At 45.4% G+C, this 13,987-nt stretch overlaps 1 protein-coding gene across 1 annotated transcript; it reads right to left on the bottom strand.

Annotated features, from left to right (window-relative positions):
* Positions 1–13,466: 13,466 nt before the first annotated feature.
* SEPMUDRAFT_23361 (uncharacterized protein) lies at positions 13,467–13,670 on the bottom strand (the record flags this gene model as incomplete). Its single annotated transcript, XM_016908371.2, has 1 exon — positions 13,467–13,670. A coding segment is annotated over one exon (204 nt), but the record flags the coding sequence as incomplete, so codon positions are not given.
* Positions 13,671–13,987: the final 317 nt, after the last annotated feature.

Below are 13,987 nucleotides of genomic sequence, written 5' to 3'. Positions count from 1 at the left end.
AGGCTGACATCGGAGCCAATCTCACAGACCGGGCAGGGCTGAGATCCGGGTGAGGGGGGGTTGGGGGGGTCTGCAGATATGAAACCAACGATGCTAAGGGTACCGTGCCGGGCCTGTCTTGATACGGAGCTGTGGCCAATGAATATGATGGTTGTTCTCAAAGTCTGGTTGTTGTGATGATGTGATAGGTTACTGATAATGAGGCTGAGATGCGGAGAAGAGGACGACCACACGACGAGAGAGCGGAGGAAGGAGTAAACGTGGTGATACCCAGGCACGGTGGAACCGTGCTCGGTGCCTCCCTTGTACGGTGGCACCGAGGGAAGGTTCCACCAGGGTAGGGACCCACTATACTAATATATATTCTACCGGACAGGTATATAGCTTTCAGATTATTAGACATCCCTACTACGACTTGCTTTCCCCCTTACCTTCCCCCTTGTCTTCTCTAGTAGACGCTATAGGAAGCGTTCCTAGTTCCCGGACCGCCGAAAGAGTATCCTCTTATAAGGTGCTCGAGTACGCGAAGTCGCCGTTATAAGGAGTCCTGTTCTAGAACTACTTTAGGGACCGGTCTTTACTAGCCCGGCCTTCCTTAGAGGAGCTCTAGACGGACGAGTAGCTTACCGCTACGCAATATAGCGTACTAAGGTTCCGGGAGCTTAATCAGCGCCTCGGAAAGCTACCGAGAACCGCTAGGGACACCCTACGTTACCTACCGCTAATTCCCCCTAAAGTACTCGACAAATCAGACCGTACGTTATACGTAAAAGAGGTTGAGTTTAATCGGATTTGTACGGTGTAGCTAAGGAACGGGTCTACCGTATATAGATTTATACGGTACTATAGGGCGACAGCTCTACGGAAGCGAGAAACATACCGTATCTACGACTTCCCCTATACGCGGATTATCTAAATCTACGGTATATCTATATCTGTACAAGTTTACCTCCTCCGGTACTTAAGGCCTATAAGAGATTAGAGTTTATAAGCTATTAAAACTGAGCGACGACTTCTATTAGCCGAACTGTACCTTCCTAGTTATAGATCGAGACTTCTATTAGTCGGACCGCACTTGCCCGCAAAGCTTTACGATACCTTCCGTAAGAGTTTATACCTTCTAGAAAACTATCGAACAATCGAGGCAAGTTCGTCGATATATATACCTAGAGTCTCCTACCCTAAGACCAGAATTCTCAATCCCTCTAATCCTCTTATATCCGACGTTTCCTTACCTTATTTATACGGTATATCCGAGACGCGGTAATACTAAGACACGGTAATACTAAGATACGGTAACACTAGCGTATAACACTATGTATACCGTTACCAGAAGTTACCTAACAAGCAAGTACGCTAGCCGAGGAGTTGTACTAGGCAGGATACAGCTCCGAGGATTTTTATACCTCTTAACGATTACTGTATCCGTACGTTCCTACTAAAGAAGAACGCTTAAGAGAACTGCTCGGACCCTAGACATTCGATTTAATTAAGACGTACTACCTTTAAGAGACCGCTCTAGCTACAATAAACGGTACCGACGCTAAGTATACTACTATAAATTCTGCCGGACCGCAAATCCCGTACTTCTTTAGGAAGAAGAAGGATAGGACGATATAGAATAGTACCCGTTAGCTTCGTAAGGTAGAGTTCGAGCTCGCTAAGCAGTACGCTAACCGTAGAGTACCTCCTATAGAGATACTATCCGCTATAGATTCCTATCTGCAATTCGGTAGCGATACCGAAGACTAGGCCGACCGTAACTAGATAGTACGAAAGATTCTCTCTAACGAGAGCATGTCCTAAGCTACCGAGAAAGACCTTCAAACATTTAAGAACCTCTTCCTCGGCCGGTACAGAAGACGCGATATAGTAGATAAGTCCTCGCTGCTAAAGCTCTAGAAGCTACGCCAATCGCCGGACGAAACGTTGCTCGAGTACTACTACCGAGCGATAGATCTTCTTCTTAATTGTAGCGGGCAAGACTACGAGAACGGGCAAGATCTGAGCCCGCTCTATATTACCTTCCTCTCTATAGCTATTAAGGCCTACCTCTATAGAATCTATAACCTAGCCCTAATAATAAAATCGCTAGAGTACTGTATAGTTACGACTACTAGGTCGTTGTACGGAGCGTATAAGCACTCCGTCCTACAATAGAAGCGCCTAGAGACAGAGCGCAAACTTGTAGACGTAATGATTAAGAACAAGAGACTAGAACTTATAGACGAGCTTATACTAGTACTGACTATTAAAGATAGCTAATTAGATACGTTCCGAATCCTGGCAGACAAGATAGACGCCCTTAACTAGCTGAAAGACCTATCTAGGCGAGACCCTTACCCGTTTGACCGTTATAAGCTCTATACGCTAACTACAGAAGTACTAGTAGTTCCTATCCCGAACTAGAAGCTACTTACCGTATATAGTAGACTAAGTTCGTTCGAGGAGATATTAGCCCTATATAACAAGTATAGCTATACGCTCCTCCCGAAACGCAATTAGTAGGGAAAAGGTAAGCGCGCTGTACCGGGCGCGAACCTAAATACGGCCTCTTAAGGTACTAGCTCTAGTTATTAGCCTAGTATAGCGCCGGTAATACAGCAAGTTGTACCGACCCCAGTTATAGCCGTACTACCGCCGCTGCTAGCCTCGGTGCTACCGAGCAACCCGATACCGAGCAACCTAATAACTAGCCGTACGTTCGATCGTAGGTTTGACCTAAAGACATCGCGAAACGAGTTCGTTAATAGTTCTCGCAAGTATAACCGCTTAATAGGATTCCTTTATATCAAAGACGGCGTCTTAGGCTATAAGGCAGTTAAGGGTACCGAATGCCTAGGCAACCCTCTACTACTATTACGAGACGAACAGAATGTACTTAAGAACGTAGTATTCGGAGACAATATATAGCAGTTAGGAGCATTAGCGGGGTCTTAGGCGTTAGGGCCGAACGCGATTACCCTACCGGTACGGCGTACAGTCGGGTACGTTACTAACGACGGGGAATCGGACGTCGAAAGCGTATATAATTCGTATAGGATATTTACGCCGGAAGATACCGAAGACGAAGCCTCTAAGCGTAAGGTAGCGTTTGCTAACGCTAACAGATTCTTCTTTGTCGACGAGGATAGCAACTAGGAACGAGTAGACTTCTACGCTAACCTAGGCGACAAGGTGTTAGGCGAAGAACTTACTAAGCTCTCGATGCCGGCCGTTCGTACCGAGCCGGAAAAGCATATTTAGCGTTTCGACCCGATAGCCGGACGACCGGGCAAAGTACCGGAGGCACTAGGCGGAGTACTAGAAGCTCTAGAGCAACCTAACCGAGTCTACCGCCTACTAGGTATATACGACCTAATCGACCACAATGTCGACAACCCTATAGTAGAAGGCCTACCGCCGCTACCGGGATTTATCCTAACACTGCCGGCGGCTCCTAAGAAAAAGAAGAAGTCTTAGAAGGAGCTGTAACCTATTCAATATTATATAGAGCAAGGCCTAATTACGAGCAAGAGCCTAACTAAACGTATCTAGTAGCGCCAAAAGCTAAGTGTCGACCTATAGGAGATGTTCTAACTCTTACCGAAGTTCCGCGATAATACGATTACTCTAAGCAAAGCCCTACGAGAGCCGCGAGGCAAGAACAAGAAAAAGTACGTTACTAAAGCATACCTCGGAGTCGGCGCCGATAACGAAGAGACTAAACCGACTATAAACCGCAAGATGTATAAGATTTCGAATATAAGCGCAGTAAACCGTATGCCTTCAGATACCGAGGTTACTATAGACTTCCGAGCCTACTTAGACAAGGAAGGCAAGTTATTCTCGGTCGCAGTCGAAGTATAGAAGGACAAATCGTCTCGAAGGGTATCTATACCCCGTTACCTATCCTACGCCGACTAGGGCTCGGATCTGAATATGATCTATATACCGCTCGTCGAGAAGCTAGGGCTCTAATTAAGGAGTCTCGGCGAGATCGACTCGTAGTAGTTATTTATAGGGGTAGCTAGTAGGGACACTATACCGCTCCGCTACTAGGTGCATATCAATATATCTACGTATAGGATTTATCGTCGTACTTAGGCGGTAGTCGCACCGTCTACTATAGGCACCGAGAAGAGATGCCAATATTACCAATTGCTGCTCCTGCTTAGTATTCCGTAGCTCTATAGCGTATATACAATAATTGACATCCGGGAAGAGAGCCTATATATTAGTAACCCGAGCCGTAGGGAGATAAGGACCGAACTTGCGGTACCTACTATAGCGAAGGTAACTAAGGTTCTACCGGTACCGTAGTACGAGACGGAATCAGACAGCGATAGCTCCGGCTCGGACTTAGAGTCTACGACCTCGGAGGATAATACCTCCGAGGAGGAAAACTAAGGAGTCCTTAGTAGGACGCAAAAAGGCTTGATACGAACCTACAATTAGAGAGTATTAAGACTATATCAAACATTGCTAATACGATATAAGAACTATTATTTATACAAGCACAACCCGATCCTGCATTTATATAAGCATTACCGAACTTTGACAATAGCGACGAGTACGAGCTACCGAGCCCTATATTCGAAGAACTCTTACTAGAGCCTAAATTAAGACTATAGGTACTAGTACCTCGTCCGGCAGCGCCGACAATAACTAAGAAGACCTAAGAAGATATAGCAGTCCTGCTAGCTACGGTAAAGCACAACTAGCTATATTTTGAATAGAAGATCTAGGAGACGGCAGACCCGTCGGACCTACTAGTACCTTGTAGGTACGGCTTAAGGTTCTACTGCCTTAAGCACCTAGACCTAGACTGCCGTTCGGTCAACACGGTCCGACTAGCTACCGTATTCGAGATAAAGACTACCGAGCTACTAAAACAACTATTTCCCGTAGAGCGACGAGTAGTCCGCCTGAATACTATAGACGTCCTAGGGCCTAAGGAAGTAGACGACTAGTTCAAGTATAGAGGGTTCCTAGCGGTTAGACTACTAGCGACGACCGAGGAGTAGAGGGACAAGGTAAAAGCCCTACTATAGGTATACCGGGATATCTTTGTAGACGATCTCAAGGACATCCTACCGATCGACCTTATACATTACCGGGTACGACTTAAAGAGGGAACCCCGGTATATAGTACAAAGCAGCGCAGATACGCCGGCTAGAAGGAGTACTAGCTTCGCCGTATTATCTAGGACGGGATCGATACTAGTATATACGAGAAAACGTTCTATACGAACGGCAAGCTATCCGAATAGAATGCGGCACTAATAATCGTACCGCGAGAGGGACAGGAGTAGCCTCGGTTGGTCTTTAACTACTATTAGGTATACGAAGACCAACTAGGCAACTAGATATATAATCAGGAAGCAGTGTATAACTTCTTGTCAAATCCCTCTTACAAGTTGTACTTTCAATTCGACATTAAGCATACCTATTAGTCGGTTCCTATACACCCGGACGATCGGTACCTGCTAGCGTTCTCGGTACTAGGAATAGGTCAATATCAACCAACGAGAATGCTATAGGGCGAACGGTCGGCGTCGTTTACTATAACCGAGCTGATATACATCGTATTAGGAGCAATACTACCGCTAGACCTAGAACCCTTACTAATGTACGGCGGCGAACGACCAGACGTGCAGCATTGTTCCGTATTTATAGATAATAGCTTCGGCGCAATAGGAGATAGCATTCCCGACGACCGCGTCTTTATTAAAGGATACGACTACCTTAAGGTACACGTCCTGCCGCGACTACTATAGGTATAGATAAAGCTCTCTCCTAAAAAGATCCGGCTGTTTATAACAAAAATCTTCGCACTCGGCAGATAGCACTATCTAGGAGGCAGAATAATAATTAAAGAAGACGCCCTAAGAAGGATCAAGGAGTAGCCGATACCCTAGTCGTAAGAAAATATTCGCGAGTTCCTTAGCACCGTCCAGACTACGAAACGCTAGGTTAAAAATTTCTCCTAGGTAGCGCTCCCCCTTACTATACTTACTAGAAAGAAGGAGTTTGTCTAGACTTCGGTACAAGACCTGTCCTTTAACCTCCTAAAGCGACTGTGTTATACGGTAGTAGCAATATTCGGATATAACCCGAAACTGCTATGCCGGATGTATACGGACGCGTCCGGAGGGGGTGCCGGGATAGTTATTACCTAAATCTAGAATAGGGAAGAGAGGCCGCTCTAGTATAATTCGTTTAGGTTTACAAAGACCGAGCGAAATTACGATACCTACAAGAGGGAACTATTAGTGATTTTTCGCAGAGCTATAAAGTTCAAACATTGGCTATAGGTAGAGCAAGTCTCTACTATGTTTTGTAACTAGAAACCTCTAGAGGGATTCCTAAACTCTTATACCTATAAAGACATCTACTTCCGATAGGTATAGAAGCTCCGGATACTTAACATCCGTTTCGAATAGATTACTAGAAAAAAGAACGTAGTAGCCGACGGCCTTAGCCGAACGATTTTCGAGTTCGACGAGGACGAGTCGATAAAAGAGACGCCGATAATCAGAGATCTCGCTAATAAGGTTGCCGTACATCTACTAGGCGATAAGTAGTATTAGAAGACTAGTAAGGGTAGCTACTAAGACAAGCTAAAACAACTTATAGCGAAGATAGTAAGAACTTACCAAGTATATAGTGTTGACACCGTACTCTCTATTAGCTTTACTAACGAGGGTCCGTACCTATTAGGATAGACTAGCTTCTCCGTTACGACGACAAGCCAGCCGATAAAGAACACCGAACTTAAGAGATCCTTATAGTACGGTGATATGTACCGATATTGTACTATAGGAGAGCTCCTACTAGTAGACGCAGCCAAACGAGCGGTATTCAAGAGGCAATCAATACATTACCGCTATAACGAAAGGAACGGTCGACTATTGTACTAGAGGACCAAAACCTCTAAGTAGGTAGTATACCTCCTCCTAAGGGAGGTAGGTCCGCTGCTATAGCAGGTCTACGACGATAAGGGCTACTTTTATGCCGACATTACTATCAAGAAATTGTTAGGAGTCTACTAGCTAAACATCGCTAGTAACGTCCGAGAGTATATCCTTAGGTATATCTAGTACGCGAGGTATACTAACCGTACTAGGTTACAACCGCAGCAACCGATCGAGGTAATAGGACCGTAGCAGTTGTTTAGGATAGACTGGATTAGTCTATTCCCGGAGACTGCCCGGGGAAACAGGTACGTACTATACCTTATCGATTATTTCGACCGCATGTCCTTTACCTCTATAGTACTAGGTTGCTCCGCGAGGGATACCGTAGATAGACTAGCGGTATACATTGCCTACTACCCGACTCTAGCGGCGATCTTCTACGATCCGGGCAAGTACTACGTCGCAAAGGAAACTAGACAGTTCTGTAAGCTGAATAGTATCTACCTCGCGTACGCACTATCGGGAGCGTCGAGGCTAGTAGGGATAGTCGAGAAGGCTAATAACATCCTTCAGAAGACTATAATGAAGTCGGTAGCTATATTGATAGAAGCCGACTTAAGAGGATTCGTTAAGTCCTATCCAAATTGGGACCTCGATCTGGATAAGCGTACAAAGGATGTTAACTCTAGGTACATCTAGCACCTAGGCTACTTACTAGTAGAGATTACCTTCGGGTACAAGCCGTCGGATATGCAACCGACAGAGTAGGCGTTGCTAATACCTTCTAAACAAGACCTCCTCGATTGGTTTACCGCACTAGACTTTGACATTCCGCGCGATTCCGAAATAGCACTACTAGTATATACGTTTATAGCTAGGAGGCAAGGAGTCCTAGAGGACGTCTAAGAGCGAGATAATACTCGGCGTAACCGGCAGAAGACCCGGTACGACGCCGGTATAAGTAGGCAGACATTCTACCTAGGGCAAGCCGTAATATTAGAAGATACCTCCAATAAAGGGAAGAGAGAGAAGCTTATACCTACCTTCCGAGGGCCGTTTGTTATTACTAGCTATAGGGGTAACTATTAAAGATCGTATATATTAAGACAGATTAATAGCAAGAAGATCCGAGGGCATTTCTACGGTAACTATCTTTACCTCTTCTAACTAAGGCACTCCTACCTTGTACTACTAATCGAGGCTACCGTGCCCGAATACTAGCTACTCCGACGCAAACGAAAGCCGGGCGCTAGAAAGGACGCAACAGCCTAGCCGGGCTGGAGCGGTAACGTAGTATTATTCCGAAGATATGCAATTCAACGTACGGTGCGACCGTATAGACATCCTACCTTATAGGAATTCAGCATTTCTTTCGATACAAGCGAACGTAGTAGAATGTAACAGAACGCGACGTTGCTAGGCGACTACAATAGAGCGAGTGCAAACATTCTACAAAAGCGCGTCGTATACAAATATAGTAACAACCTACAAAAACATTGCTTACCGCGATATACGTCTATTATTATACTAGCAGATATACGTCTATTATTATACTAGCAGACATATATCTACTATTACACTAGTAGACACCGTTACGCCAATATCAGATCTACCGTTATATACACATTTACGCGTTTAACACCTATATCTACTATATATACGCTTAACACCGCACTATATAGACGTGCCCCTAGTCGTAGACATAAGGGTTACGCTCGTTGCTAAACGTAAGGACGGAGGAGGCTGTACAATACTACTATACGGTCGACAGGACTACGGTCCTACTACCTATAAGGCCCTCCTAGACGAGCATTCGTAGTACTATACTAAGATAACGGACCGACTCGATAACGCGGGATAGGCAGACTAAGACCTAATACCCGAAATGCCTAAGTAGTTTTAGAGAGTAACTAAGGATAGTGCTAATACTAAGGGCGTCGTCGTAGGTTACCTCCGGGTATATACCCCCTAAGTTTAGGAGGCTATAGTCGCATACCGCAAGGGTTACTACAAGCACCTTACTCGCATCCCTCCTGCCGACGAATCCTAGTACGAGTTTAAGGTTTTCTTGAAAATCTATATATTAACAAAGTACAACTGCTTACCTGCGGTAGATCCAATTTTGATAGGAGTTACCGAGCTTAATACAGTATACGACTTTACCGTCTAGAAGTCGTTGCTAATCAGACCTATATAGCTAGAGGGCAAATACGGCTAGAACTCTAATGCTAGCGTCCTTATCAATATAGTCGCCGGTAAGGCTATTCTAGTAGAGGATACTTTGATACGAGCCGATTTGCTTCAACTCCGAGTAACTATCAACAGCAAACGATATCTATAGCTAGGATTTGACCTAGAAACCTATAACCAGGTTACCTAGTAGGACTACGTAGACTACGGAACGCTTATAAGGACGACGATCGACGGCGCGGTGATCCCTAGACTAGAGTACCCGGGAACCTAGAACATCGAGCTACCGGCTAGACTTCCGGGACTAGTTCAGTACTACGGTATATAGGAAGGGGTAATACTACTACGACCCGGGGTTCTCTAGACTAAGGGAGTAATACACTATTATATAGGAATTAAGAATAGCTAGGAGGTAGACCCGGTAGCATTCGATCCCTTTAAGGATAGGAAGCGGACGAGGAACGCACCGAGCGAACTAGTAGGTAGGAAATTCGACGAATATCTACGATCGAAGCCGTAGAACGACGTTACTATCCTCCGCTAGACGCCCGAGCAAAACAACATCTCGTGCCTGCAAGTACCCGAGACTGCGGGCCCCTTCTACGATCCTACTAAGCCGCAGATCCTCCGTAGAGAGTACCTCGGCCTATACAAAGCGCTACGAGACAAAAAGATACTAGTACCTTTCTTCGGTAAGAAGAATACGAATCTCGAAGGGAAGCTAAGAACTAGGTTTCCGGCTTTCTACTAGACTGAAGGAGTCGGCAAGTCGGTAATTAAAGATAGCTAGGGCTAGTATACCGTAGGCTATACTATAGAAATCTCGGCGTAGGCTAAAGCAGAGCTCGTAAGGTAGGTAATTGAACGCGTTCGAGAATTTGAAGCTCGAAACTTTCGAGTAAACGGGGCCGTACAAGCGACCGTATATATACGAGCTTACGGCGAATTTCAGGTATTCCGCAAGGAAGTACATCTTTACCTATACAATGCAGAGCTTATTGTCGGATCTAAGATACTAGCCTACCGTTTTGACAGCGGTCAAATAAGCCGGTAGGACCGAGCAAAGCACTTTGTTTAGTATACCGAACTAGTATACGACGAGAAGCCGCTACTAGGAGCTATTGTACCGTTTGTCTATAGCCTCTAGCATATCTGGAGAGATTGCTACCCCTAGTACCGAAGTACCGAGGTTACCTAGTAGAGTTCTATCTAGTACCTACTACAACTGCTTATCGCCTATCCGAAGGCCGGCATTACCGGGTACGATTTTTCGGACGGATAGAAGCCAAAAGGCGGGCAACTCGATTCCTAATTCCCGGAGACGGGGTTAGACATACTTATCTTCGATGTCGAGGCGTAGCTTAACGATAGCTTAATTAATACCTTCGCAAATTAGTATATAGCTAGGAACCGCTCGTAGGAAGACCCGTTTATCCTAAGAATCGTCCGCGCAGACAAGGTCACTACGCTTACCGACTAACAATAGTACTTAGTATACCGGGACGGATACCGTATAGTATCCGAAATTCCTCGGTACGCTAAAGAAACGATTAAGGCGTAGAGGGACAACCGGCTTCCGAAGTCGATAACGGGTATAAGATCCGGAACCAACGACGACCTTACTAGTATATACGACGACGACGATAACTATCGTATAGACGATGCCCCTCCCCCGACAGTACTAACCCCGGCGATTAGGGATCTTTTTCTCCGAAGCCTAAACCCGGTACGCACTACGGTACACATCGGCAGTTTATTTCAGAAAGCATAGCTAGATACGACCTTGCTAGAGGTACTAGCCCGATAGCGAGTATAGATAGAGATTAACGTAGAGAAGGTCGCCGATACTATAAAGGCCGTATCGCCGTTCCTCTATCTACTAGCATTCAGACTAGGCCTGCCTTATATCTACTGTCTAACGATATTCGACCGAGCGACCGGGCGAGCAGAAGCTACGTTAGTGACCTAACTAGTAGAGAAGTCGGGTCCTAGAGCAATAAAGGTTCTAGGATAAGGATTTGTACGGCTAGGATACTAGAGCATACCCGAGTTTATTAGCGAAGCCCTCTAATACGGGATAGAGATAGTAAATGCAATAGTAGACCTTATACTAGAAATCCCGACCCGTATACCGAGACCTATATAGGAAATCTTTGGCCCCGTCTAATCATTTACTGCAAATACACTACCGACGGCAGAGCAAGCGACTACTATCCTCGAGAACCTCGGACCGGTAGACTATACTGTATTCGATAGACAGTACCGTAAGGAGATAGACGTCCGCTATACGGTGCTGACGGACGGAACGATATCTAATACGGATTAGCTAATACGCAACCTAGACCTTACGACGCAATAGGCCGTAAAGATAGTAGACGCGTACTATAAGGTCAAAGGGGATAGAACCTAGATAGTGTTCTTAGGAGACCAGACCGTAGCATCGCTGCTATAGATTGTAGCGCAAGGCTATACAAACCTAGAACCCGCCTACCTAGAACCTGCCCGCCTAGAACCCTAAATACCTATTCGGACGAAGCAACAAGCGCCGCAACGCTTTATACCCCGGACGCCGGCGATTAAGGCAGAGGCTGACCTATACTAATAGATTAGGAACTAGTCCCCGAGATCTCCGATGCCTATAACAGTTTACCGTACTAGAGTATTTACAGAGCTCCGTAAGATAACACTCCGAGAGGTAGAATACCTCTATAAGGTAGCTGACGAAGCGGGCGATAGATTGATATACGGTACGGGAGTCCGCGTAGGGCTATAGTCCGAAAATGACCCTATACAACTACAGAGTCTAATAGACTAGGTAGATTAGGTAGGACAAACGCTACTAGCCTAGCACTATAGGAAGGAACAGCCGGCCCTAGTTAACCTAACGATAGCAAAGACGAGACCAACTAGGACGACAATACCTACGAAGCTATAGACGCCTACTACGTACCGACAGCTAAGGTCGGTAACAAGTACTCCTACTACCTAGCGTAGAGTCCGTACGATATCCTCTACGCGCAGAACCCGCGACGACAGCCTCCGGGAGAACGAGAGAGACAGATCTAGGTCCCCGAGACGTAAGTCGGCAGAAGGACGCGGTCTACAAGGACCTAGCCAGACGGTCCGCGTAAATAGAACGATACCTAGGCCTCATTATAGGTACAACCTACCCTAGTAGGTATGTAGGGTAGGTTGGGTATTGGCAATACCTAATGGGTATAGGTATTTAGCTAGGTAAACCCAACCTATCGGGTTGGGTACAAACCTAGTAGGTATTACGATACCTAGTAGGTATTGCGTACCTATTGGGTATTGATTTTTCGTAAACAGAAAGAAAAAGCCTAGAAACCGAGTGCCCTAAGAGCAAGTTATTTGAACTAGGTATTAGAAAAGAAACTGTATATAAGCCCGATATAGATAAGAGGAGAAAGAGAGTAGTCAGATCGAATGAATAAATATAGAAGAATATATACGCTAGATTACAGCTTGTAATATTTTGAAACTTAAGCACTATAGTCGGTAAATATAGTCGGCAGGTAAACTTTATACAAGCTCAAACCAAGCTCGCTATAATCGTCTTGTAGTATCCCGGAGGCACTCTTACGCAAGCTTGAAGCTTAGGCGTACCGATCGCCTTAGCTCCTCTACCCTATCTCCCTTATTATCGCTGATTGCATCTAAGTTACTAATCCGTTCTATAAGATCTTTTGTCTGCTCTCGGTCTTCACTTAGGATCTCCTATAAAGTTAGAGTACTAAGAAGCGCTTAAGCAGCCTCTGTAGCCTCGTAGGCGATAAGAACTCTAGCATCGTACTTATCGTCGCGGTAGCGGAAACGGGATACTATTAGTTCAGAGAATGTTGATACGGAGTATTAGCGATTGAAACGACTTTGGTATCGAGCGATACTGAAATCGCGCTTATACCTAACTCCGGCCGCAGGAATACAGAGAATATCCCGCGCTATTAGTGCGAGAGTAGGGTACTTAGGCTTAAGCGAAGACTATATCTTTAGTACCTCGAATGGATCCCCTTTATCTATATTAGCGTCCAGATAGTCGGTAAGCTCGTTACCCTCACGAGTGCTACGTCGTTGAGTTTGAGAAGACTCTGTACTCCTACTAAGAGTAAAGTCGATCTAGCCCTTATGCCGACTACTTCTACTACGTGACTCGTAGGTAGAAGTGCTCGATAATAGACGATAGCTCTTCTCCTACTCTGTTCTTAGCTTACCCTCGTAATACTTGCGGTAGCTTTTATCCCCGAAGTCATCGCGTACCTAGAACTTCCGCTTAAGGCAGGGGGTAAGGAGGACACTAATGCCGTAGTAATCGCTAAATCGATCCTAGGTATCTCGATAATATTTCTCAAGCTTAGCCTAAGCAGCCTCGTATACCTGATATACATCCTTCTTCCAAGGTATCCTCTTATTCTTGAGTCGCTTTATCGCCTCCTCTAGAATGTCGAAAAGCTGGTTGTAGTATACGAGGACAAGGTAGATAGTCGGACCTTTCGTTGTTCCGATCGTTGCTATCGCCGCTACGAATAGTTTCGTAAGGTCGATAAGGTACTCAACCCTTTGCTACTCTTCGGAATCGATACCTATATCTTTACTTAGGTCGAGTCGATCGATATAAGATTCGATAACTCTTTACAGTCTGCTGAAGCGATCGAGTATTAACGTTGTTGAGGACTACCTTGTCTTTACGTCTTAAACGACCCTTAGGATCCGATCTTGAACGCTATTCTACCGACGGTGCTTTGCAAATAGCTCCTTCTTTTGAAGTATCTCTTTCTGTAGGTCGATAAACTGCTCGAACCTTTAAGAGCTCGAGTTGATAAAGACGCAAAGTTTCCGGATCTAGGGATCGAAATCAGCGAAGGGAATCTCGAGTGCCG

This window comes from Sphaerulina musiva (genome assembly GCF_000320565.1).
Source record: "Sphaerulina musiva SO2202 unplaced genomic scaffold SEPMUscaffold_10, whole genome shotgun sequence".
Lineage (NCBI taxonomy): Eukaryota > Fungi > Ascomycota > Dothideomycetes > Mycosphaerellales > Mycosphaerellaceae > Sphaerulina > Sphaerulina musiva.
Note: the sequence above shows the minus strand (reverse complement) of the source record. Positions and strands in the feature narration are given on the sequence as shown.